The sequence below is a fragment of the Populus trichocarpa genome, chromosome 9 (genome assembly GCF_000002775.5).
Source record: "Populus trichocarpa isolate Nisqually-1 chromosome 9, P.trichocarpa_v4.1, whole genome shotgun sequence".
Lineage (NCBI taxonomy): Eukaryota > Viridiplantae > Streptophyta > Magnoliopsida > Malpighiales > Salicaceae > Populus > Populus trichocarpa.
This window is the reverse complement of record NC_037293.2, coordinates 3,762,840-3,788,178: the sequence shown is the minus strand read 5'-3', so window position 1 is coordinate 3,788,178 and position 25,339 is coordinate 3,762,840. Positions and strand designations below refer to the sequence as shown.

The 25,339-nt window shown below is 35.9% G+C and overlaps 4 protein-coding genes across 9 annotated transcripts; 2 read left to right on the top strand and 2 right to left on the bottom strand.

The window, feature by feature from the left end:
• Window positions 1-1,832: 1,832 nt before the first annotated feature.
• On the top strand, window positions 1,833-5,622 carry LOC7489281 (receptor-like protein kinase HERK 1). Its single transcript, XM_002313421.4, has one exon. The coding sequence runs from the start codon at window positions 2,684-2,686 to the stop codon at window positions 5,183-5,185; it is 2,502 nt and encodes an 833-aa protein (XP_002313457.1). The 5' UTR covers window positions 1,833-2,683; the 3' UTR covers window positions 5,186-5,622.
• Window positions 5,623-8,908: 3,286 nt separating this feature from the next.
• On the top strand, window positions 8,909-12,442 carry LOC7489282 (probable serine/threonine-protein kinase PBL5). Of its 3 annotated transcripts, none has more exons than XR_002983881.2 (6): window positions 8,909-9,174; window positions 9,553-9,809; window positions 10,004-10,193; window positions 10,307-10,698; window positions 11,315-11,855; window positions 12,081-12,442. XR_002983881.2 is itself a non-coding variant. In XM_002313422.4 (5 exons), exons 1-5 carry the CDS (start codon window positions 9,066-9,068, stop codon window positions 11,582-11,584), a joined length of 1,218 nt encoding a protein of 405 aa, XP_002313458.2. In that variant the 5' UTR covers window positions 8,909-9,065; the 3' UTR covers window positions 11,585-11,937. The 3 variants fall into 3 exon arrangements, 1 of the variants encoding a protein (XP_002313458.2); XR_002983880.2 differs by having other exon boundaries at window positions 11,976-12,442; XM_002313422.4 differs by lacking the exon at window positions 12,081-12,442 and having other exon boundaries at window positions 11,315-11,937.
• A 13-nt stretch (window positions 12,443-12,455) lies between these two features.
• LOC7488142 (uncharacterized) lies at window positions 12,456-15,182 on the bottom strand. The gene is made up of 3 exons (XM_002314168.3): window positions 14,084-15,182; window positions 13,223-13,765; window positions 12,456-12,929 (listed from the first exon to the last, which is right to left on the bottom strand). Exons 1-3 carry the CDS (start codon window positions 14,927-14,929, stop codon window positions 12,819-12,821), a joined length of 1,500 nt encoding a protein of 499 aa, XP_002314204.1. The 5' UTR covers window positions 14,930-15,182; the 3' UTR covers window positions 12,456-12,818.
• Window positions 15,183-16,946: 1,764 nt separating this feature from the next.
• Window positions 16,947-25,339, bottom strand: LOC7488143 (uncharacterized). 4 transcript variants are annotated; one of them, XM_024608036.2, is made up of 15 exons: window positions 25,078-25,315; window positions 24,563-24,662; window positions 24,093-24,220; window positions 22,971-23,121; window positions 22,774-22,883; window positions 22,296-22,379; window positions 22,174-22,222; window positions 21,962-22,053; window positions 21,272-21,410; window positions 21,038-21,117; window positions 20,763-20,962; window positions 19,449-20,606; window positions 18,570-18,680; window positions 17,750-18,493; window positions 16,947-17,273 (listed from the first exon to the last, which is right to left on the bottom strand). In XM_024608036.2, the coding sequence occupies exons 2-14, from the start codon at window positions 24,653-24,655 to the stop codon at window positions 17,919-17,921; spliced, it is 2,970 nt and encodes a 989-aa protein (XP_024463804.1). In that variant the 5' UTR covers window positions 24,656-24,662; window positions 25,078-25,315; the 3' UTR covers window positions 16,947-17,273; window positions 17,750-17,918. The 4 variants fall into 4 exon arrangements, with proteins under 4 accessions (XP_024463804.1, XP_024463803.1, XP_052311628.1 ...); XM_024608035.2 differs by having other exon boundaries at window positions 19,449-20,962; window positions 25,078-25,339; XM_052455668.1 differs by lacking the exons at window positions 24,563-24,662; window positions 25,078-25,315 and adding an exon at window positions 23,602-23,915 and having other exon boundaries at window positions 19,449-20,962.

Here is a 25,339-nt window from a genome sequence, read left to right as displayed (position 1 = left end):
GGCGATTTGATCTTTTAACAAACATAAATATTATTACAAAATATTATTGGTGTGGGCGACATACGCTCCAGCGAGTGGGTGACATGTTCGACTTCGTCCCACATCCAAACATCGCCTTTCAAGGGTGGCGTTGGAAGCATCTCGTCATAGTCTTTCCATTAGTGTTGCGCGTGTACATAGCGGAACAATTGTTGGGCTTCGGTGAACTTTTTCTTTTTGTTTTTCTTTTTTCTCCCTTCTCCTTACCAAAATATAAAGGTGTCATTTCATTTACTTTTTGTATCCAATTTGATCCTCATTTTTTTATTGTTATTTGTTTTTTTATATATCTTTTTTCATTGATTTTTTTTCTTTAATTTCATCTCTCATCATTTGGTTTCATTTAATTTTATATCAAACTTGGTCATCATTCTTTAAATTATTGTTTGTCTTTTTCTTTTCTAATTGAATTTTGTTTTGAATTCCATCCCTCAATATTTTATTGATATAAAATTTTCTGTGTTATTTTCTAGGGTTTTTCTTTTATGGGGCTGGTCTCGGGCTCATAATCAAGGTTACAGGTTTCAAAACGGGTTGACTTTGTTTTTTTAGTTTTTTAAAATTAATTTTTTTCAATTTATTTCTTCAACATTTAATTTATTATGAATTGATATTCGTGTTTTTTTTTCACTTTCCTTTCTAATACGTTATCTTAATCGTGTTTCCAAGGTCGCAGGGTAAGTGGGTTAACCTAAGTTGACTCGTATTTTTTTTCGTTGTTTTTTTTAATTGTTTTCGTTGTATTTTTTATTCATATTATTTTAATATAAAAAGCTTAATAAATCCAGTTAAATTAATAACCAAAGTATCATATTGTTTTTTTCTTTTTTAAAAACACTAACATATTCTCAACATCTGTTTTTTTTAGGTCGAATTTTTTTTAATAAATCCCGTGTTATAGCTAAAGAAGAAACACACCATTATCAGTACCTTTGTGCAGCTTTGAATAGTGTCTTCTAAGGCAACATTTGGTGTAAGTTTTTAGTGCTGAATGTATCTTTTTTCTTCTTTTTTTGGTGAAATAATACATTTAAATCTGATTAGTTTCTTTAATTTATGTCCCCTTGTGTATATAACTCATTTCCATTGCTTACCCAACTAGTAATTAACTATAATAAATGGGATGGTTTAACTGAGGAGATGACACTTATTTTTTTTAATTTTTTTATAATAATTTTATGTCATGTCTTAGTTGATTGAAGCACTTCCTTAAAAAAACACAGAAGACCAAAAAAAAAAAAAAAAAAGGGGTCAAGCCCAGGCCTGCAGCCTCCCTCAGGCATACACTTCTTTTTATTGTAACAGGACTTTGACTTTTTTTTATGTTTTGATTTTTTTAATCTGAGATTTTTATTTAATTTTATTTTTAATATTGAATTAATAATAAATTAATTTTTATATTTTTATCATATAATAAAATATAAAAACTTAATTTAATTTAGTAGAATATATAATATAGATTGTGGATTTAGAGAATTGATCATGATTAATCTCATTAATTTTATTTTATTTTATATTTTTCTTTGAAGATGCTCAATTAATAATGTCGGAGTAACTTTTTATAATTTAATTCAAAATTTTAATTAAATAAAAAATTAATTTTATAGTTTTCAATTTTAAATGTTATACTAAATTTAATAATAACATTAAAAAAATATCTATATTCTAAATATTTATTTTATACGTTTAGGTATAATCCGCAGCGAAATAGCAGATAATAAACTAGTATAATATAAATGATGAATGTGTCGGATTGAATAGTCAAACCTTCTTCTTCTTCCTTTTTTTTTTTTTTTTTTCCCTGTTTCCAATGACATATCTATGGAGTAGCTGCTAACTCCCATGTTCCATATTCCTTAATTTTCTGACCTAAATCATATTTTAATAGAAGAGGTTTCATCCACCCCATAACATTTACTCACAAAATTCACCAAAACAAACCTCAGCCATCTAAAACCCTAGCTGGTTCTGACTCTGTAATTGTAATTCCTTGGTTTTTTCGTGCAAGTGTTTTTTACCTTCTTATTAATTCAGCACAGAACATAAAACATCTAGGAATCTGTCGTTATCTTGGGTTGTCATCCAGTTCACACTAGCTTGTGATTTGACTGCTCTTATTTGAGTTCGAAGTCCTTTATTAGAATTCCACAGGACACCAGATTTACTTTGTCCTCCTCACATGCACTTCCCATCTGGGTATCTCTCCATCTCTCCACTGAAACTCAAATTTCGTTCAAGGTGCCATCTTTTCTTTTTAATTTTGTTCGCTTATCTTCATGGGCTCTCGTAGTCTCCATTTATTTGTGATTGCCAGCAACTACAAGCTCCTTTCCTTGTATTGCTTTTGACAACTTTAGATTTGTACTCTTTCTTATTCAATTCTATCCATTGCTGTTTAGATTTCTTCCATATCTGCAACTAATAAGCACAACTTCTTTGCTTGATTTTGGTTTATTATACAATCTTGGATTTTGATTTCACTTCCTTATTCAGCCCTCTTCATGGATTTTTGTTTCTGTTGTTTTGCTATTGATTACTAGTGCAAACTTAGTGCTCTGCCTTGATAAGAATCCTTATTTTCTATTTTAAAGCTCAATAAATTCCCATATTTCCTTTGTTCCACCATAAAGTTCCAGATTTTGAAATGATGGGTGGTGGAGGATCTAGAATTGTCATTTGTGTACTTCTTACAGTCTTAATCTTGGCATTTTTGTCTAGTGGATTTACCCCTGTAGACAATTATCTTATAGATTGTGGATCACCCACCAATACTACAGTGGGTGGCCGTGTTTTTGTTGCTGATGACTCTGCCTCAATCTTTCTTTCAACCCCGAAAAGCACTTTGGCAAGTAGTTCGAAATCTGTCACTTCCGGAGATGATTCACCACTTTATCAAACAGCAAGAATCTTTGACGGAACCTCAAAGTACTCCTTTTCGATTCGTCAACCTGGGAGGCATTGGATTCGCCTGTATTTCAATCCATTTGTTAGTGGTAGTTATGACATGAGCGGTGCGAGTTTTGATGTTTCCACCCCAAACCATGTCTTCCTCAGCAATTTCAGTGTGAAGACTTCTGTTGTCAAAGAATTTTCAGCTAATGTAACCTCGAAGGATCTTGTTATCACTTTCACTCCCTCTGGCAATTCATTCGCCTTCTTAAATGCCTTGGAAGTCGTTTCAGTTCCTGATGAGCTCATTACAGATGATGCCGAGACTTTTAATCCAGCGGGGAGATTCAAAGGCCTGTCCTGGCAGGCACTGGAAACAGTTTATAGGGTGAACATGGGTGGACCAACAGTTTCCTTTGAGAATGATACCCTTGGGAGAACTTGGGTTCCTGACAAAAGTTATCTCGTTGGAAATAATCTTGCTACCAACGTGTCCAATATTGCAGCTGTCAAGTATGTAGCTGGTGGGGCAACTCAGGATTCTGCTCCAAATGCTGTGTATGGTACTGCCATTAGAATGAACTCAGAGAATGATCCCAACAGCAACTTCAACGTGACCTGGGAGTTCAATGTGAATCCAGGTTTTCAGTATCTTGTTAGGTTTCACTTCTGTGATATAGTAAGTAGCAGTCTTAACAATCTCTACTTCAATGTTTACATTGACTCCTGGCTTGTTGCCGAGGATGAAGATCCAAGCAGTTTTGCAAATGCTTTGGCTGTTGCATTTTATAAGGATTTTGTTACTGCAGCAACAGTCAGCAATAAACTTCGTGTGAGTATTGGCCCAACTAACACCATTGCTGTTGCCTACCCCAATGCAATTCTAAATGGGTTGGAGATCATGAAAATGAACAACTCCTTGGGCAGCCTCAGTGGGCCAGCTCCTGATGTTTCAGATTCAAGTTCGAAGAAGAATGTTGGTGTGATAGTGGGCTTAAGCATCGGAGCAGTTATCCTAGTGGTGTTGGCTGGAATTTTCTTTGTGTTCTGCAGAAAGAGAAGAAGGCTGGCACGCCAAGGAAATTCTAAGATGTGGATTCCTTTATCCATCAATGGAGGAAATTCTCACACCATGGGTACTAAATACTCAAATGGAACAACCGCTACTCTTGATTCTAATTTGGGGTATTGTATTCCTTTTGCAGCAGTTCATGAGGCGACAAACAATTTTGATGAGAGTTGGGTTATTGGAATTGGTGGTTTTGGGAAGGTATACAAAGGAGTTTTGAATGATGGTACAAAAGTGGCTGTTAAAAGGGGAAATCCACGCTCCCAACAGGGACTTGCAGAGTTCCAGACTGAAATTGAGATGCTCTCTCAGTTCCGGCATCGCCATCTGGTTTCGTTGATTGGGTACTGTGATGAAAAGAATGAAATGATCTTGATTTATGAATACATGGAGAATGGGACTCTCAAGAGTCATCTCTATGGCTCAGGTTCTCCCAGTCTGTGTTGGAAGGACAGGCTTGAGATATGCATTGGAGCAGCTAGAGGACTTCATTACCTTCACACTGGCTACGCAAAAGCAGTTATACATCGTGATGTGAAGTCCGCTAACATCCTGCTTGATGAGAATCTCATGGCCAAAGTAGCTGATTTTGGGCTTTCTAAGACAGGACCTGAAATTGATCAGACTCATGTGAGCACAGCAGTGAAGGGGAGCTTTGGATACCTTGATCCTGAGTATTTTAGAAGGCAACAACTGACTGAGAAATCAGATATCTATTCATTCGGGGTGGTATTGTTTGAAGTTCTTTGTGCCAGACCGGTTATAGATCCATCCCTTCCAAGAGAAATGGTTAACTTAGCTGAATGGGCAATGAAATGGCAGAAGAGAGGACAGCTGGAAGAAATAATAGACCCTACTCTTGTGGGAAAAATTAGACCAGATTCACTTAGGAAGTTTGGAGAAACTGCTGAGAAATGCTTAGCTGACTTTGGGGTTGACAGGCCTTCTATGGGAGATGTCTTGTGGAATCTGGAGTATGCCCTTCAACTACAAGAGGCAGTTGTTCTAGGCGATCCCGAAGACAACAGTATTAATATGATTGGCGAGCTCTCTCCGCAAATCAACAATTTCAGCCATACTGATAGTAGTGTTTCTGCTGCAAAATTTGAAGCCTCGAGTGTGGATGATCTCTCAGGTGTTTCAATGAGCAGGGTATTCTCACAACTGGTTAAGTCTGAGGGCAGATAACTCGCTAGATGGTAAGCTTGATGGATTTAGCTCCTCTGATAACTCTGGTTTGTCCTTTCACCAACCACTGTTTTTGTCATATTAGAAGAGATGGGGAAATTCTCTTTATTTTGCTGGGAAACGAAACCCTATACTTGTCAAGGTGCATTTGCTTCCCTGTTCAATTTATGATAGCATCTCCCCAGATCATTTTATGTCTTGTGATTGGAGACATTCCCATGTTCTACAGCTAGTCAGCTTTCATAAAGTTGTTTAAACCATGCTGAATTGCTTCCAGAATTCTGCAATCAAGCTACATTTTCAGTTACAGAAGCGATGGTTTTCAAGTGAGTTTTAGTAAATTGACAAGGAAGTTGAATTTTATCCTGTACCAATGTATGTGTCTTTATTCTTTGTTGGTACTAATATGAAGTCGGTATGAGGTGCATTAATTTCTATGTTTGCAGATGTTTTTGAATATTTTTTTTCCTTGCATCGAGTATTCTTCACATTATGCTTAGTATGACAATAACACATGCTGTGCCTGTGATGGAGGAGTTATTTTAGTTTGACAAGCCATAATCGCAAGGTCTCATGATGATGATCATTAGTTGTTTTGCAACTGCTGGTATTGGAAATGATTTCCATGCTGCTTTTTTTGACCCAGTAGGCGTGCTCCCTGAGTTGCGTGGATGGAAAATATCCATTCATGCTGAGATTTATGTGGCGAATGTTGAATTACTTTGGATTTGAACATGAGACTCATAAAGGGAAGCAGCCATTGGATTACACCTCATGATTTATCAGCACAATTGAAAATTCATTTAAGGATAATGATGACCAAATGACCAGAAGGAAATTATTTTTTGAAAACAATTTGGATCACAGTAAGAAACATACACTCTACTACTATGCTAGAAAACTTATTTATCTATTTTGAAGGGGCCAGGCTCCGGCTCTTTCAACTCCCCAAATGCACTGCCGTCGATCACCAAGCCACCTCTTTCACCTTTCTTCCTTCTTTTATGGGCTTTTACCACTCTCTTCTCCGTGCATCTGATTTTGTTTGGTGTTATGCATGCTCGGACAAATATGGAATCAAGAAAAGCTTGTCGGAGAGAGTTGTAGTTGAATTCTAACACGAAACACAAAATCTTAAAAGTGAAAGAAGATCATCTGATTAGTATGAACTACTTGCTGCATATCCCATTGTCCCAATAACAACTCCTGTCTGCGACACTCTTATTGAGATAGAAATCTTGAACAATTTATAATGGTAGATTTGAAATAAAATTTCATTATATTTCTGTCCATGTTTCTGCCCGGTAAGCCCTCCTAGAAAAACTACAGAGTTTTTAATAATTTTTACTTTAAAAATAAAGAAATCAGATTTTTGTCTTTGTGCGAAGAAATTATTAGACATTTCAGATATTATACTCCTTTCTCTCATAAAAATTATTTATCATAAAATAATTCTAAAGATCCATATTTTTATAAAGGATAATATATATATATATATATATATATATATATATATATATATATATATATATATATATATATATATATATATATATATATCTTCCTTTTTTTACTTTTTTCAAAAAATTTCAATGAAAAATATGTTCATTTATTAAAAATAAAGACATATTTCTTCACCAAAAAAATAAAAGATACATCAAGATTATAACTATTTTTCATAAGAAGAAAAATCAAGACCATAATTTATAACAATCACCTTGATATTTTATATTTGGGATAATCTAATTGTATAATATTATTTTAGTTCATTTAAATTAAATTAAATAAAAAAAATTATCTTGAAAAAAGTATATAGTTAACTAAAAAAATCTTTATATTAGATATATAATAAAACTTAAATTTGTGTCACTAACTAAAAATGAAAATATTAAAAAAATATTTTTATTATTTTACATTGCTAAAAAATACTTGTATGTAAAAAGGAGAAAACATATATTGTTCATGTTTTTCTTTATTTGAAAAACAATAAAAACATTGTATTGAAAAATTGCAGAGAACTTTTAAAATGTGTTTTTTTAAATTCAGTATAAATTTACAATTTTAAAATATTAGAAATTTTAAATTTGAATAAGATTTTTTATTTATAACTATAATGTTTTAGAAAATTATAGTATTAAGGGACAAAGTGGTAAACCTGATGTAATGTTAGCAGGTCAAGCGCTTCGAGAAGAATAAAATTATGGTATTAAGGGATAAAATGAAAATAATTATCTATTTAATTTTACGTTTCAAAAATATTTTAAAAAAATTTAAAATTTTTTATTATTTTTTATTTTAAATTAATAATTTTTGATGTTTTTAGATCATTTTAATACACTAATATTAAAAAAAATTAAAAAATAAAAAATATATATATTATTTTAATATAATTTCTAGTAAAAAGCATTTTGAAAAGTAATCTAAAAACACTCTCAAACACGTTATTTAATGTAATGTTTTTAATTATTAAATTTTAATATATTTTTTAAAATTTTTTGATATATTAATATTAAAAATAAATTTTAAAAAATAAAAAATTATTATTTTAATATATTTTTTAAAAAAAAATTCAAAAACAACATTTACTATTCTTAATTTCATGTTTAACGTGGTGGAATCACCACTGTTCAAATTATATTTTTTAAAAATGGGAAACCGCGTAATATATATGTCATTGATTCTCATTTGAGTGGGCTCCACTAAAATTTCAGTTTTCTAACCTATATAAAAGCATTTTACTTTGCTTTTTGTTTTCAAGACCCGACAAAAAAAGCATGTTTTTAAAATAATTTTTATTTAAAAATATATTAAAATAATATTTTTTTATTTTTAAATTTATTTTCGCTGGCAGTCTGATAAGTACGTCACGGTCAGGCAATATGTAATGTAATACAAACAAGGCAAGAAGAATAAAAAAACAAAAACAAAAACCCTGCTTTGCCAATAAGGAAGTGACACATCATCATACTCCACTCGAGCGCGAAGACAAGACCAATGACAACTTTTAAGATTACCAATCGAACCTTACAAGGGACACGTGGTACTTTCTAACGATGGATCTCCACGTTACAGGTTTATATTGAAGCACCAGCTTGGAAGTGACTAGTTTTTTTGGCTTTATATAGTCCCTTGACTTGATAGATATTATTAATATAGTCCCTCTATCCAATTTGACATTAGTTTATGCAACATGGCATGATATGTCAAGCAAAATTAGTATGTATCATGTCGTAAGATAATGATGCCATTGAATATACGAAATATTTCATTATTTATTGCCATTAATTTGAGAGATTTCATGAGATTTGAGAGGTAAGGGTTTTTGAATATGAGAAGGAGAATTTTGAATTTTTTAGTCCAAATTAGGAATGGTTTTTTCTTCTTCAATCTTTTTTCTATATTTTCAATTTAATTTTAATTTATAAATTTTGCATCTTTTTTCTCTTGAGTTTTTGATTTGGTCCCGGCCATGTTGCGCTTTTCAAAAAATTTAAAAAGATTTTTTGCGTAAATTTTTTTATGTATTTTTAAGTTGTGCGTCCAAAGCTAATGGTAAATCTAGGCGGGAAGGATAATATTGAGAAGTGTTTCAATCGAGGGACTATTTAAATTAAAAATAGAGTAAAGTTGGACACATTTGGAAAATATCGAGAATATAAGGATTCAATGTGAGCATGAAAAATGTCCAAATATAATAATAAATAAATTAAATAGAAACTTCTCTCCTAGAAACCAAGCCAAGCTATCTTCTTCAACTATTTGTAACTCTGTCAGTTGTGTTTCCTTCTTCCGTGTCTGTGCTGTTCTCCTTGTTCAAGCAAAAGCAAGAGAAAGAGAAGAAACCAAAAGGAAGAAGATAATATAATATATAATATATTACATGGGTTTTCTTTGCTGCAGTGGGAAACCGAGCAAGCGATCAGAGAGCAGCAGCATCAATGAAAATAACAGTAACATTAAGCGCAAGGATCAAACACAAGTCACTTCGGGTAACTAAATTTTTCATGATCAAAGTTTTTATCTTTCTGAATATTTAAATGTAACCCTTTTTCAGTCAACTGATATGATATAGGGTTTTCTTTCCTTCTTTTTTTCCCCCGAAAATCAATCACCATGGATTGAAACATAAAGGGTTTTCTTATGTTTTTGAATTTGTAATAATTTTTTTCACGCTTTGATTTGGAATCGTTTTGATTTTGTTGGTGTTTGAAACATTTCTCTAAATCAAGAGAGGTAATTATTCGTGGTTGTTGGGCTTTATGTTGCCGTTTGTTTGTCACAAATAGCGCCAAACTCTTATTCGGTATACATTATTTTTTTTCCTTTCATGATTGCCCCTTCTGATTGTTTTTTTATATTTGTTTTAGGGTCATTGAAAATGAAGCCATATGTGAACAATTTAAGTAAAGAGGGGGGATCTAAGGATGATCAATTGTCATTGGATGTAAAGAGTTTAAATATGAAGGATGAGATTTCTAAGGATAGAAGAAGCAATGGAAAACAGGCTCAAACTTTTACTTTTGAGGAACTTGCGGCCGCAACGAGCAATTTTAGGTCTGATTGTTTTTTGGGTGAAGGAGGTTTTGGTAAGGTTTACAAAGGGTACCTGGACAAAATCAACCAGGTTCGTACAAAATAATTCATTTACTATCTGCAGAAATATTGTTTTCTATGTCAATAGGTTCGTGTTTCAGTACAGGGTACCTTCCTTTTACAGGGTACCTTCCTTTTACAGTGTCCCCGATGTAGTTTGTCTATGTTCACCGTTTATTAGTTGGTTAGACTTAAATTGTCTTCTTCTTGTTGTTGTTGTCATAGGCTGTTGCTATCAAGCAACTTGATCGAAATGGAGTTCAGGGGATTAGGGAGTTTGTAGTTGAAGTAGTGACTTTAAGTCTAGCAGACCATCCAAATCTTGTCAAGTTGATTGGGTTTTGTGCTGAGGGAGATCAGAGGCTATTGGTTTATGAGTACATGCCATTAGGATCTCTGGAAAATCATTTACATGGTATGCAGGTCTCTTTGGCATTGCATTCTCGTTTTCATTGTTTACATTTGTGCTTTACCAATTACTATTCTTTTATCTTTAAACATTTTCGCCTTTGTAATTTCTGCTTTCAGATATTCCACCCAATAGGCAACCGCTTGATTGGAACGCAAGAATGAAAATAGCTGCTGGTGCAGCAAAAGGTTTAGAGTATTTGCACAATGAAATGGAACCTCCTGTTATATATCGCGACTTAAAATGCTCCAACATTTTGCTTGGCGAGGGCTATCATCCTAAGTTATCTGATTTTGGTCTGGCAAAAGTGGGACCCAGCGGAGATAAGACTCATGTTTCTACAAGGGTTATGGGCACCTACGGATACTGTGCACCAGATTATGCAATGACAGGTCAGCTGACGTTTAAATCAGATATTTATAGCTTCGGGGTTGTTCTTTTGGAGCTCATCACAGGCAGGAAAGCAATTGATCAAAGAAAAGAACGTGGTGAGCAGAATCTAGTTGCATGGGTAAGACAATATCTGATTGATGTCCTTGTTTTTACATTATTGCAAAGGACTTTGTTCTTAAAACTCAGCTTAACTGTGCTTTCAAGGACACTTGTTTTTTGGACAACTCTTAACTGAAATGACACCTTAACTGGTTATTATAAAAATCGAGAAGCAGCCTAATGTTTTGATGTCATTTGGCAATCGGCTGATCAAACTGGCTCTACATGTTTAATTGGTTCTGATGACACCACTAGTGTGGAATATAGATGATGCGTTTTTATGGTTTCATTTATAATTGTTATTTCTGTAGATTGCTTCCAGTGCTAATAAAACAGAAATCTCTATAACAATTAACTAGTCTTGAAATTCTTTGGTTAACAACTCAAGTTGACTATAACTATAATGTCTTGATAACTTTGGCTCAGAAAAAGTATTTTGAATGTAAGATCTTCAATTTTGTAACTTCGTGATAAATAGTTGACACGTAGCTTTCTTCAACAAGGCTTAACTGTGAGTATGTGTTAAGAAGGGCATGCTTGCTTTTTGAAAATCGAGGTATAAAAATAGAAATTTGTTAAACCAAAGAGTAGAATAGTGGTGACAGACTTATGAAATACATTGGATTTGCTTGCAGGCACGACCCATGTTCAAAGACCGGAGGAACTTCTCATGCATGGTTGACCCTTTGCTTCAAGGTCAATATCCAATAAGAGGATTATACCAAGCCCTCGCCATTGCCGCAATGTGTGTGCAGGAGCAGCCCAATATGCGCCCTGCGGTATCCGATTTGGTTATGGCTCTGAACTATCTGGCATCTCACAAATATGATCCCCAAATCCATTCTGTCCAAGACTCTCGGAGGAGCCCATCTCGTCCTGGATTAGATAAGGACAGAGGACAATAGCACAAATTGCATAGGGTGGGCTCACGAGACAAATTGCATAGGGTGGGCTCACGAGACAAATTGCATAGGGTGGGCTCACGAGTAACTAATATGGAGGATGGAAAATTAGGAATTGAGTGCCCAACACCTTTTTGCAGTGTTAATATACCTAGTGCCGGGTATCAATTTTTCTAACCTGGGAGATATCTGGCTATAATTCCATCCTCATCCTCTCAGAGAAATTCCTGCCCTTTCGTTTTTCCAGGGGTACATGACAGCTTGGCTTTTGGATGTAAGATGCCACTCTTTAGAAATTATTTCACATTCTATATATTCTACCCTGAATAATCAAAGTAATAATTGCCCTTCTCTAATCTCACTGAGTTGTTCTTTTTTGCACACCTGTCTATAGTTTCTTTCCTATCATTGAATTTAGCATTATACCTGGAAATGGAAAGTTGAAATGGGACAGCTTTACCCGGAACATTGATTATCTTCTTCCTATTCTGGACACAAGGTGCACTGGCTTGGTATATTCCATGGCATACGCAACAATATGAAGACATTTTAAAAGTTGAAACGCGTTTCTTTTCATCCAAGGAAAGCCTTCACGATGAGGCAGGGTTTTCGTGGGAGTTTTAACCAGAAGGTAAGGGTCAAACTTTTCAGGTTCATGTGTTTGTTTGGAGGTGTAAAACAAGTCGTAGAGAGCACCCATGAAGTGACATGAACATGACAATGTAGTTTGCCAAGAAATTGGATGGAGGTTATGCTTTGCTGAGACACTATCATTCCATTCTATTCCATCCAATGAAATGAAATTGTAGATTTACTAGAATCCAATTCAAGTGCAGCCAAACAAAAAAGAATTGCTACCAATAGGAGTGTGGTCTGGGTGAGGAAACTATCACTCAGAATTTTATTTTAATTGCAGCAGAAGTAGGTACCAAAATATGATTTTCAGCACTTTGAGAAGATAATAGAGAGAGCACCTTTAAACTAGGTGATGTTGCGAAAACAAATTGTTGTTAATCATGAGCTTGTATCAAATTTACCTCTATGAATGAAGCAAAGAAATGGCTATTGAAAACCTGAGTTCTTTGTTGCAGCAGCTCAAACTAGTAAAAATGAGCTCTATTTCTGTTCTATTTTATACCCTTGGTATTGATTTGATTCCTGTATGCATTCAGCATTCTCCGGGAAATTAAGGCATTGGGATGGTATGATCCGAGAAAAAGAAAATAATAAATATTACTTATGGTCGCTGGAATTCACTGATCTCACCATCTCTGCAATTGCCAACCCACAAGTACATCGTCGATGCCTTATTTGTTGGCAGAACTCTGCAACAGTCCCTTCTCGGTGACTGCAAAACAAGCTGCATTCAGTCAGTAAATGCATCAACCTTACAAGATTTTGACTGCAAGCTGCTGGCTGCCTGGGTGCTATTACTATTGTGTCTGACTTTCACTAAATTTCTAAGCAGAGTATATAATGATCATTTAGATGAGTTTATTATTAATTAGTTCCTTTGGAGTTTGGACTGAGACACTACGTGACCAATTGTTTGAAAGATGGCGCGAGAAAAACGCATCATAATTAGCACTCATGGAATAACATTAAAGAAAATCATATTCTTTCAAAGAAAGTAGGTATTACCTTGAGCCATCGAAGGGTATCCGGCCTCTTCAATACTACAATAGAGTCAATTCTTTCTGGGGATGCCATTTTCCACCGGCAATAAGGGGATGGTGATTTACGGCGAGTGTAGACCCCGATCGCTCGCTTCTTAGCTCGATCATATTTAGAAGTGCTCATGTAAAAAACGAAGGGCTTCATACATGGGTGCTTCGTCACGGGCCTTGTGTTAAATGTATATGCAGTATAATCAGCTTTTCGATACCAATTAAGAAAGGTTCTTGCCGGAGTCTCAAGCTCTCTAGGAGAGACGACTCCCCTCCAGATTTGAACAACATAGCCCCACGAGACTGAGATGGACCAGTACCTATTCTTGTCATAGCAGATGGATTGTTGCATTACGCTAGCTGAATCAAGCTGCACTGACTTGAACAAGTGTTGGAGAGCTCTGGCTCGGCTCATGCCAGGGAATATTGGCTGCACTACATCGATATGATGAAGTGAAGCCAGCGGAGCTACAGGATGGGCTGCCAGAAGGCCTAGAAGGTCTCCATATACATCATACTGCATAAGCATAACAAATTAACAATCCAGATGATAATATATATACATATGCAACAGAACGTTATCTTATCAAAGAATTTGACACCAAAATTAAATTGCCTCTCCTGGCCCTAGCTTTCCGAAAACATTATCGTTTCTTCGTCAGAAGCTTTTCAAAAATATTGCTGGAATTAAGATATTCATTAAGCTCATAATTAATTAATGCTTACAGGTTTTTACAAACGAAGAACTTTGTATTCGTTCCATTCAATTCCTTAATTCCTGCTGAGAAAATTATTTATAAAACTATAGAGTTAGAATAAAGCCTTTAAATTAAACCTGATGAAACCCGGATTCCTTGGAGAGCGGCACCCCAATCTCAGCCATGCAAGCTTGGATTCTGTCATCACTGCCATACAATCCTGGATACCGCCGAATGCACCTGTCTTGCATCTTTGCCAGCTCTTGTGCCAATGGCTGGCTAATAGCAAAACCACCTCCTCCGTATGCCATGGAATAAGAGAAATATATATTCTGAAGGTGACTCTCTGACGAGCTCCCAACGTAATAAAGCTGCCTATGATCATATTTCGAAAGTATCCTGACCACATTATCAACAATAAACACTGTATCATCATCGCCCATCACAAACCACCTCACATCCTTCAATCCAAGCCTCAACGTCTCCGAAACCACCCTCGAAATCCTCAAGGCCGATCTATGTCCTTTCTTATTCGAGTACTTGAACCTGGACGTGTCCGCCGAAATCCTAATCTGAGGCAGCCCTTCATCACTTGGGCTCCTTACTTGTCTATCCATCCAGACTATCCCTCTAGTCTGCTTCGGCCTCCACCACACCTTTACGTACTCCTTTCTTTTCTGCCACAAATCCGCCGAAGCTGCTATCCCGAAAACAATGTGCTTAAGCTCAGTGTTGTACTCCTGTGATTTCTTAGAAAGTATAGGAGGAGATTCAAAATTACTGTCTTGTTCATTTAGCTGGATTGATGTGGACAAGTTTGTAAGATGTTCTAGATTTTCTTCGGTCGCAAGACATCGGCGATCGTTGTTTAGGATAAGATGGGAAGAGTAGATGAGGTAAAGCGTGCCGACAATGATAAAGAACCAAGCGATCGTTTTTCTGAAGCCTCCAGTTTGTGTCGTGCGTTGCTGGGCAGAGGACATTCTATTCTCTTGGGGAAAAAAGTACGATGTTTCTAATATTTTGTTTCTGCTTTCAGTAATTTGTTAGCTACGTACCCTGCCCTTCGCATTCATGGCGAAGATGGAAGAAATGGTGAGATGCAGAGGAACAGAACTGAGAGTTCTGCGGATCTAGAATAGTTTCTCTTCTTCTTTCCCTCGAAAGCTTGTTTAATTTGTGGTATCAAGTTGTTGATCAACAACGAACATAAATGCGGTTATTTCTCCCTTGTTTGACAGTAGTCAGATTTTATTTTATTTTATTTTTATCATGAAATAGTCGTCGAAATCTAGAAAAACAAAAAAAAATGTAATTGCTGATAGAGAATTAGATCTGCACTTATCTAGTAATAATTAGCTTATTCACTCGTGCTATGATTGTGGATCAGATCAAAAAAATATCATTATATATATATCCTTTTTTTATTGAAACTGCCGTATATGGTTATGATAAGTTGGTGTGCAAAAAAATAATTCTTCTAGTGGGAAAAATGCAAAAAAAAAAAGATAAAAACAAAAAACAAAAAAAGATCATTAATGAGACGATGAGGCTTAATTGAAGGGAAAAAAAATTATCTTTATTTCAATCATCTAAATTTTTTTATTTATTTTGATTATTTTTTTATTGTTACAGGTCAACAATCCAGAGAAAACATTATTGAAAATAATATATATATTAATAAGAAAATGATGGATTATGCTAGAAAATTATTTTTTAATGAAGTTGGGATGGTCACTTTTCTTGCAGATAAAAGAAACTCGAGCTCCCCGTTCTTTAAAAATTCCTGAAAGATATAACTCATCTGATCAGAATTAGGTTTTAGATTTACTACCTAACAAATTAATTAAGACTGCGCACAAAATTCCAGAATTCCAACAGTGTCTTGGTGCCAAAACACGTCAGATTTTCTTTGTTAGCTACCTGGTTGGAAGCTATTTATGAAGACTTTGCATGGAGGATGGACTCGGCTAGACAATTCTTACCAGTCCATTGCCTCAACAACAGGCTATTTTCCTTAATTGGTTTGGCCGTTTTCTTAGCAAGGGGACGATGGCCCCAGTATACAGAAAGCATTCAGGTCTGGTGGAGAAGAACTTCTATCAGACAATATGTAGCTGAGCAAGATAATTCCCACTTGCAAATCCTTGTTTGTGACCATCCAAACTGAAAGATATGTTAACAGGGTCAAATGAAGTCGAAGCCACAATATGTGACTGCTTCTTTTTTGCAGGTTTATATCAATAATCTCTCCTTTTCTCCCTCAATCCGCCTGGAGGTGAAGCCTTGGAAATGAACATGTTCTTCTTATGTTGCCTCTTGTGATTGGAGGAGCAGCCGTGAGATTTGTATGAGGTATCTGTGATGCTAGTTTATAATCTCATGTGAACAAGGGGTATTTGGCTATAATAGCCTTCTGTTAGCCTATCAAGAAGTCACATTTCAATTTCTTACACTTGATTTTATCTGGAATAGAATTTGCTTAGTTGAAGGACGAGTTGGAATCCAGTAATATGAAAAAACCCTTCCCTTGATGACTATTTGGCAGAAATTTTGCATCGGCTTTCTCCTCTTCTTGTTGTTTCCTTCCAATGTTTGACGCAGCACTGATAGAGATAAGAGAATATGCACGTTTCAATCTCCCTCTCAGGTATCTCAATATCATCCAAGAGATTAACAAAGACAAGAAGAAATTGAAATTATCAAAAACTGAAAATATATTCAAAATAAAACAAATGGTTGAACTCAAGGAAACCTTCAATTTTCACCCACTAACAACCTCATGTGTTCTTTTTTGTGATCCTTTACATGTTATTTCTGTCGCTGTTATGGTGGTATGGGGTGCGGTGAAAGTTGAGGAGGCTATTTGGAACAAGCCAAACTGAAACACCTCACGAGCACCTTCTTTTAACATTTCCTGTTAGAACAAGGTTTCCAGAGTCCGATCCCAGTCCAAAATGCAATTTTAACATAACAAATGATACTACTCCAAGAAGAAAATAGACGAAACTTGGTATATCTGCTTATTGGAAAACCACTCATTTAAGCATTGTTATGAGAAAAACGCCTCAAAAAACCGTTCCCAACAAACTTTCTGATGGAAAAAGTATAGATTTCTAGAGGGAGTATAAAACTCAAAAAAAAATTATAAAAAAAAATCCAAACTTCTTCTATTTAGTCACGAGTTGCGCAACTAAACTTGACTAATTCCAGTAAATAAGCGACACTAGAGACCTCCTGGAGGGATCAACCTGACAGTTCAACAATGTACAGCACTCCGACTGCACATCTTCTTTGTATGATATGAAGTTTGCGGCTTCAGTTCTCCTGCAGAGACAAAACACAAATAAACCCACTTATGAGATGGTATAGTCATTGTGGACAGAGTTAAAACTTCATACCAATGTTGCTACTATTTTGTCTAATTTCAGAGTAATGCTTCAGAAATTTTGGCACATCAAAGTGATGCCATGAATTTAGATGACTATTGGACTCCTTGGACCCACTCAATCCAAGAGATTTTTTAAATTGGAAGACCTGTCCACCAACACCACATTCATATGACATGGATTTCATTATTTTTTTTCAATTATGCAAGGGGTGTGAAAGTAGTAGAAAGTTTTGGTCACCTGCTAATGTCATGTTGTGCATATACCATCACTTGCACGTTCATATGATTATTGCATTAAGTTTAGGAAAAATAAAAAAATGAGAATAATTTGCAGTCTCAAGTTCAATCACCTTGCGAAAGACATAAATTAAATGTTGTCCAAAACAAGTGAATTTAAAGAATGTAACCCTACCTGCTGCCTTCAAGACCTGGATTTTGGGAGGTGATCTTTCATCAGGCTGCTTAATGAGGCCAATTACGAGTCAGTCTCATCCTTCAGTACAAACCAGCATAAACACACAAATCTCTTTTTTCTTGGTTGACCCTTGATAACAAGGTTAAAAAGGCCGCCACGACAAAACTCACATCTCAAACGTTCTGTTATACAAGTCATCTGAGCTGGGCATCCGAAATTTTGAATCCTCATAACCAGAAGTGTAAAACTTATTGAATCCCACTCTCTCATTCCTGAGAAGCTCTGTCATACGCAAACTGTTGCCACCCTGAACCTCATTCCAGCCATCCCAACGCCCATTTGGCATAAGCCCATTCCTCGATTGCTGTAAGGACAGCTGTGCATAAGGGGATAAACCACTGATTTGTGATTGATCCACAAGCCTTGAAGAAATGCCAAAAGAATCATTGAGAGAAGAAAAGCTATCCCCAGTGTCAGCATATCTTGTGTTCTGGTGTGGGGGCAGAGATCTTTGCATTAGTAGTTGAAGTCTTGCCTCGTTATCAAAATGATGCAATTGTTGTGGAAAATTTGATCTCATGTCCACTCCTAGATTGTTAAGCCCGCCCTGAAGTCTCCCTTTTCCAACAGCCAAAATTGCAGGATCCATAAATTCAATTTCTCCAGCACTACCAGCATTGCCAGTTGGTGGTGACTGAAATGAATTTCTCAGAAAGGAAGATGAGTCAAGCAAATGATTCCCTGCAAAAGGAAAAGGAAGATAAATATCAGCTGAAAATCATAATCAAATTTAATACCCTGGATGAGAATGACTAACCAGATATAATGTCAAAACTCTGTTCCATTCTTTCGTGAGAAGAAAAGCCTGGAGGTGGTGCTCTGCTTGGCACAGAGAATCCAGGTGGGGCAGAAATTTGAGATCTTGAAACTGTTAAGAAGAGGGAAAAAGTATCAGTTGATTACTGTGCACAAAAAAAAAAGAATTTGTGGGACACAAGGAAAATTCATAAATACTTGAGGATAACAAGATGCTAAACGAACACCAAATACAATACAAAATATAAACAAATGCTAAAAAATAAAGTAACAAATACAGTAAATAGAGAACTGAGATAAAGTCAGGGTTAATAGAGGAACAGGAAAGGCCTCAAAACCAGATGAGATTTTATACGAGGCAGAAAAAACTTATGACAGTCTAGTTTTAGTAATGGGATTGCATGTGGTGATAACCATGCATTTATAGAAATTTATGAAGTCATGTTGGTATGGCATTAAGAGTCCACATCCATGCATTGCAAATGATCAAAAGCTTTTAGTCTGGCCACTGTGAGACGCATGGCAGCTTATCAAATTCAATCACAACATTCAAAAAAATATTTTAGTCCTCTTCAATACAGGAAGCTTATATAACAGCATACAGAACTCATGACAATTTAATAAACTTGTTAAAAGAGCTCAAGCAAAGGAAGAAAATTCAAAGTCAGCATTAAAAAGATGGTAATGTTACATCCTACAAAACCATCATTCACGAGCTTTTACCTTTCAAAACTCACGAACACCCTAAATAAAATAAGTTGTTATTTTACCATATTGTCCCCAATTAAAAACAAAAAAAAAATAGAAAAAGAAAAAGAAACATCACTGTAACACTAAAAACAAAGAGCATAGAACTTGGATAGTTAGAGAAAAAACTTACTAGGAGGCCTGTTAGAAGAGAAAGTTGAAGGACTGAAGGTAAAATTTTCAGGTTCTTCAAAAATGCTGGATGAAAAACTATTACCAATCCCAAGCTTTTCCGAATATGAATTTCTATTTTCACCAAAATCCTGGTTGGATGAATAGTTATTTGACAACTTCCCAAATACATTAAGAGATGGATCGACACCCAGTGTTTGACTTCTCAACTCCTCCTGTCTTGCAAAGGAAAATCTAGACTGGTTGTTATTATTTTGTACCTTCCAGTTACTTGACATTTTGAGAGAACTAGGCTGTTTGTCTGTTTCACTCAACAACTTGGCCAAATTCTGAGGTGATGTTAACGAGTTATCCCAGGCATCAAGATCTAGTGATAATATATTTGAAATGATGCTGCTCTCACCCACATCCAGAGCACCATTGCTATCAGCATCACCCAGTGATCTGCCCATGTTCTTCCCTTCCACTCCATTCAAGAGAGAAAATGAGCGCTCTATGTTTCTATCTGAACAAGCAGAACTGCTGACTAATTTCTCAGGGTAACCATTTGATGTGACACAGTTACTAGATGAATGTAGAAGTGAAAGATCACTGACTCTAGTATCTGCATATTGAGAATCCGAATTTAAACTAGCAGCCCCAAAAGACTCAGTGTGTTGCAAAGAACTAGATCTATAATGATTTGGTATATGAGGTAAATGAGCTGAATTCGGCAAATAAGTATCATGGCTCGCTTCCTCTGGGTCCTTGAGACGTAGTCTCTCAACCGCTAATATATCCTCCTCTACTTCAGAAACAGTGCTTCTAATTGCATGCATCGGTTGATCTGTTCTCCAATCCAATTGTTCACTTGAAGCAGAAACCACATATTCTAATGCACCAGTTCTCTCTGCTGCTAGTGGAGTAGGTTCACAGTATTGTTCAGCATATGTAGGCTGCAATCCTTGATTTCCAGGTGATTTAATCATACTCCCATCTGAAAATGAACTAGTTCTAGTTACACCAGAAAGTTCACTTCTGATATTACTATCAACCTTCATTGAAGAGATGTCAGGCAATGAGTTCTGAAAGTTTCCATTAGGTATAGCAAAGCCTTCCTTTTCAGATTCAAGAGATTGTTGAGTTCCATCAAAGGACTTTGTAATATTTGGCAGCACATCTGAGTCCCAGCCATTGTACATGGATGGCAGTGGACAAGAAGACTGGTTACTTAAAGTTACAGTAGCAGTAGCATCGTTTATAACTGGTTTCTCGGGAGCAGTGGCTTGGCTATCCAAGCTCACATGGTGTTTTGCAGATTTCAAATCTAATTTACCTTTTCCATTCATAGATTGGCTTTCTTCATCACATGCAACCTTTCTACCCACATCATTCTGCAACATAGAACCCTGACTTGTGCTTGCAACTGCAGAAGAGAAAGCTACCATGCCACTAGCTGTGTCTGGTTTAAGCCTTATTGGTCCATTAGACTGTGTCAAGCTTGTTGCTTGAGGCTGGTTTGAAGCACGCGTTCCCCTAGCACATCATTTATTTCATGAAAATTAACAGACAAATTCAACAATTATGACTAAACACAAGGAATTGACATACCATGACGCTGCAGCAGGGAGTGCCATAGATCTACCAGTGCTTCCAGTTGGAGGTGAACCTTGGTCATTACTCATTATATTCTGTTAGATAAATATATAACTTCAAAACCAGAGACAGACAGATATGCATCTAGTTTGAAACTCGTCTAAAATGCATAAAAGGTGTAAGATATCATTTCAGTGTGTATTTTAGAAAAAAAAAATAGTAAAATCTATTAACAGAAAAAAATCTTACATCTGATGCATTTTTCACAACTGGTTTTGCTGCAGAAGCAGAACTATTGTTACAATAATCATCTGCAGGTGGAGGCAACATACTCCCTGAACGCCACAACGGACTGCTTGGTGCACCGGTAATTTGTTGAACTCTACTCCTACAAAACCATCATCAGTTCATTAATCATCAAAATTTCCATAAAAAATGCAAGATAACATCAAGAAACACACTGCCAAAAACGAGTTCTGGAGGTATGTTGAATCACAACAAAAAAAAATGTTTTGCTTAGGATTGAGAAAATAAAGACCAAAACTAGACAAAATGGGTATACGATCTAAATAAGCATTTCAAAAATTAAAAAAAAAAATTAACTTTCTGAAGTCCAAACAAGAGGAAGAAAAGCCATAGCTTCAACAAAAGAACAAAATCAATTTGGCTCACAGCAACCCTATCTCCAATTTCTCAATACTACAGTTTTTTAACTTTTCATGGAACTTTTGAATCATAAAGTACTGATGAATAAAAAAACATTGGAGCAACTAAGGGGCATCCATTATTGCTGTGCTAAATCTTTTCTCAGGCTAGCAATGATATTTTTCTTCTTTAGACACTAAACTGGAACAAAAATTCGAGAGGAATAAAAGAGTACAGCATTTCTACAAGATTAGATCAATCTCTCAATGAGTTGTTAACAGAACGCAAATATACCTTGTGTATGCTGATATGATCTCATCTTTTGTAAAACTATCTTCTTGAGAACCAATCTCGTGCAAATATAGACAATCAGGATTTGTGCAAGGCTGGATCCAACAGAAATTGCATCCAATTAAACTCTATTGCACGTTACTAGTTTTCTTCAAGCATTTATGAAATCAATTCCAAGAAATAATTGCCACTGGAAAGTTTAAAATGGCTCATACCACATTTCTCAGCCATGCATGACAATACTTTGTAGTTCCAAAGCACGCCCTGAAATTGCCCAGAATATCAATATGAAAGCAAACATTAATGAACAAATGAGAATATGTAAAGATGCACATACTTTAAAGATCTACCATCCAAGATAAAACCATGTACAGACTGAATACACCGAATAGCTTCTTCCTCCTTGGAGTAAGTTATATATCTGCGAGCAAATAAAAATTACACAGACAATGAGCTTGTTTAGAGAATGTAGAACAAAATATTGCTCCTGAAAAGCATACAAACAGGTATATTACATAAAATGGATAAGAGGTTATGCATACTGGTGTAAATTACAAAAACACAAAAATATAGAGCATTTCTATAGTCCTAAAGTCCCACGAGTTTCGATAGATAAAGTTAAAAAGGACAAAAACTGCAAAGGTAGAATTTTGAATATGGTATGTTTACGGACTAGACATCGATACATAAAGTCAGACAACATAAAACCTCAACCCAGACTAATCAGGGTCGGCTATACAGAACTTTCTGCACCATTCAGCTTGATCATAAACCAAATCCACCAAAATAAAAGGTCAAAGATGCTTTTAACTTACACACTACAAGTATTGTTTGGAAACTGTTGAATAACACCAGCTGCTGTTCGAGACATAGAGACTTTTAGAACCTTCCCGTATTGACCAAAATACTCTCTGTGCTGCAGAAGCTGCTCAAAATTTCGAAAACACTTAAAAGGAGATTTAAGAAAATGGGAGATGAGAGAGGGGGGGAGGGAGAGGGAGAGGGAGAATACATCTTCATCTGCCAGATTAAGAGGCAACCCAACTATGTACACCAGATTCCGTTGGATCACTCTAACACTACTCAGTTGCTTCCTTCCTTCAGATGGTTTTGTCTTTGCCTTATGTGACTTCTTTCGCTCCATATTGATTTCAGCCACCAATCTATCAAGAAAAGTCCAGCACAATCATTAGGGGAAAAAAAAATATCAAATATAATTTGTTAATGCCAAGTACATAAACCCAGTGCAGTTGAAAGAGGGAGGCTTAGGTGTGCCCAAGGGAACAAGGTGCAAAGGCTCACAGCTAGCATCAAATATAATTTGTAATGCCAAGTGCATGAACCCAGTGCAGTTAAAGGAGGGTGGCTTAGGTGTGCCCAAGGGAGAAAGGTGCAAAGGTTCAGAGATAAAGTGCTTCTAGAGAACTGGGTCCGGGTCTTTAAACAAGGTGCACATGAAACGCCTGACATTGTATCTGCCAACAGAGGTTAAAGGAAGAGAAGGATTTTCAGAGGTAGGGGAGGGAGTAGCTGTAGGGTTGACACTTTCCTAGTTGGGGTGTACAGAGAGTAGAGCAGAAAGGCAGGAAATGGAAGAGTTCGTACAGGTGAGAATAATTACAAATGCCAAAGATAAACTTAACTAGAGTCAGCTCTTCTTTTAATTAAGGTGATTTTGCCAAAAGAAAATAAAAGGTGAGGGACCATCCTCACGACCCATCACAGGTGCTGAGAGTTCCTATTGTTGGTTGGTTTGAGCCCTGTTAAAATCAATTCTCCCCTCGTTCAAAACCAAGCACATAGGAGTGCGTGCAGCCCTTTTCAATCTTCGTTTCAAAAAAAAAAAAGTTTTCCTTTCTCCTCTATTCATTGCTCTACTGTGTATTCTCTTGTTGCATCATTCAGTATCTCTCTGTCCCTCCCCAACTTTTTTTACAGGTAGCAACATGGCTATTTTCTGCAATTCACCACCATTAGAGCTAATAGTGTAAATATTATGAGTCCATATAAATTAGTGCACATGATATTTCAAAATTAAAGATCTCCACCATGGTTTCTGCTAAACTTAGCACCTATGCTAAAGAGACCCTGGTGCTTGTAACAACACTGAACAAACTGTTGAAAGAAAGACCACCTCTCGCAGTCTCCAGCCGTCCCCACAATCTTCTTCTTGTCATAAGGAAGGCGGCATGCTGGACACCTCCCTTCTGTGTCATCCTTCTCCGCCATGTCCATTATGTGATGCCAGCACCAAACACATATCTGTGAAGGAGAAGATACATTACCACAATCAAATAAATACACCGATAATTGTTGTTATGAAAACCAAAGGGGAATAGTCAACTAGTTGCAAAAAAAAATTATAATGAGATTAGAAAGCCAAGAGCTCGCCAAACAAGAAGAAAGCAAAAGCAAGGAAAAATTGCTGAAATAACTTGTCAGATACAAAAGTTTATCATTCTATGAATGACTGACAAAATGGTTTGGCTACAAAGACCAGTTAATGGACTAACAGCACAATTAGGTCATAAAAACCCTCCTGGTTGCAAAAATGCATTCATCACGAATATAGTCTAATCTAGAAAAATTACAAGGAATTCGAACCTCATAACCACATTTGCAAGGCTTTAACTGCTGATCAGTTAAATCCATCTCCTCAGCGCAAAGTGGGCAAGTCCTTTCTCCCTCGTCGCTCATGGTTGCCCTATTATTAAATTCAATTAAAACAACAAAGAAAGTAATCAATATATATAAAAAAAAAATTATGACCCCAACAGAACGAACATGTTTTGTCAATCTCAGCTGAATTTTGATTTTCTATTGTAATATAAAATAGGCAGGTTATAATTTCAAAACCCTAGAAAAATCCCCAAAAAACTCTCTCAACAAACCCTAAAAGGATTATTCACTCATACAAAATCAGAAAATCAATTATGATCTCCAACACCAAAAATAAATCGCAGATCAGGAGAAAAAAATCAATTCACAGACGACAGAATTTAAAAAAATCAAAATCGATTGCGTGTAATTCTAAAAAAAATAGAAAGTAATTAGGGATCTTGAAAATTATAGCCAGATCAAAAGGTTAAATCTGAAAATTAAGGGTCATGGAGGCTTACAGTTTGTGGATCGAGATAGAAAGAGGGCGAATCTGCTACGATGAGATTGAAGATAGGGGAAGAAAAGGAAGAAAAAACAAAAACTTGAGAGAAACAAACCACAAAGGAAGGGAAAAGAGAAGCTTTTTATTTTATTTATTTATTTTAGGCGAGGGAGGGAGGGAGGGAGAGAGAGAGAGGCTGTGGCTGTTTGCGACTACGCGTTGGTTTGGTTTGGTTTGGTTCTCTCTCTTTTCTTCTCCTTTCCTTTGGCTGCAGCCTA

Excerpts from the sequence above, each read along its gene's own strand:
- LOC7489282 (XM_002313422.4), top strand. The coding sequence starts at position 9,066 with ATGGGTTTTCTTTGCTGCAGTGGGAAACCGAGCAAGCGATCAGAGAGC. Across the intron at positions 10,194-10,306 it reads TCTGGAAAATCATTTACATG|ATATTCCACCCAATAGGCAA; the intron begins GTATGCAGGTCT and ends TTCTGCTTTCAG. Across the intron at positions 10,699-11,314 it reads AGCAGAATCTAGTTGCATGG|GCACGACCCATGTTCAAAGA; the intron begins GTAAGACAATAT and ends ATTTGCTTGCAG.
- LOC7488143 (XM_024608035.2), bottom strand. The coding sequence starts at position 24,655 with ATGAGCGACGAGGGAGAAAGGACTTGCCCACTTTGCGCTGAGGAGATG. Across the intron at positions 22,054-22,173 it reads ATGCATGGCTGAGAAATGTG|CCTTGCACAAATCCTGATTG; the intron begins GTATGAGCCATT and ends TGTTGGATCCAG. Across the intron at positions 20,963-21,037 it reads CTCCCTGCTGCAGCGTCATG|GGGAACGCGTGCTTCAAACC; the intron begins GTATGTCAATTC and ends ATGATGTGCTAG.
- LOC7488142 (XM_002314168.3), bottom strand. The coding sequence starts at position 14,929 with ATGTCCTCTGCCCAGCAACGCACGACACAAACTGGAGGCTTCAGAAAA. Across the intron at positions 13,766-14,083 it reads AGGAATCCGGGTTTCATCAG|TATGATGTATATGGAGACCT; the intron begins GTTTAATTTAAA and ends ATGCTTATGCAG. Across the intron at positions 12,930-13,222 it reads ATACCCTTCGATGGCTCAAG|TCACCGAGAAGGGACTGTTG; the intron begins GTAATACCTACT and ends CTTGTTTTGCAG.
- LOC7489281 (XM_002313421.4), top strand. The coding sequence starts at position 2,684 with ATGATGGGTGGTGGAGGATCTAGAATTGTCATTTGTGTACTTCTTACA.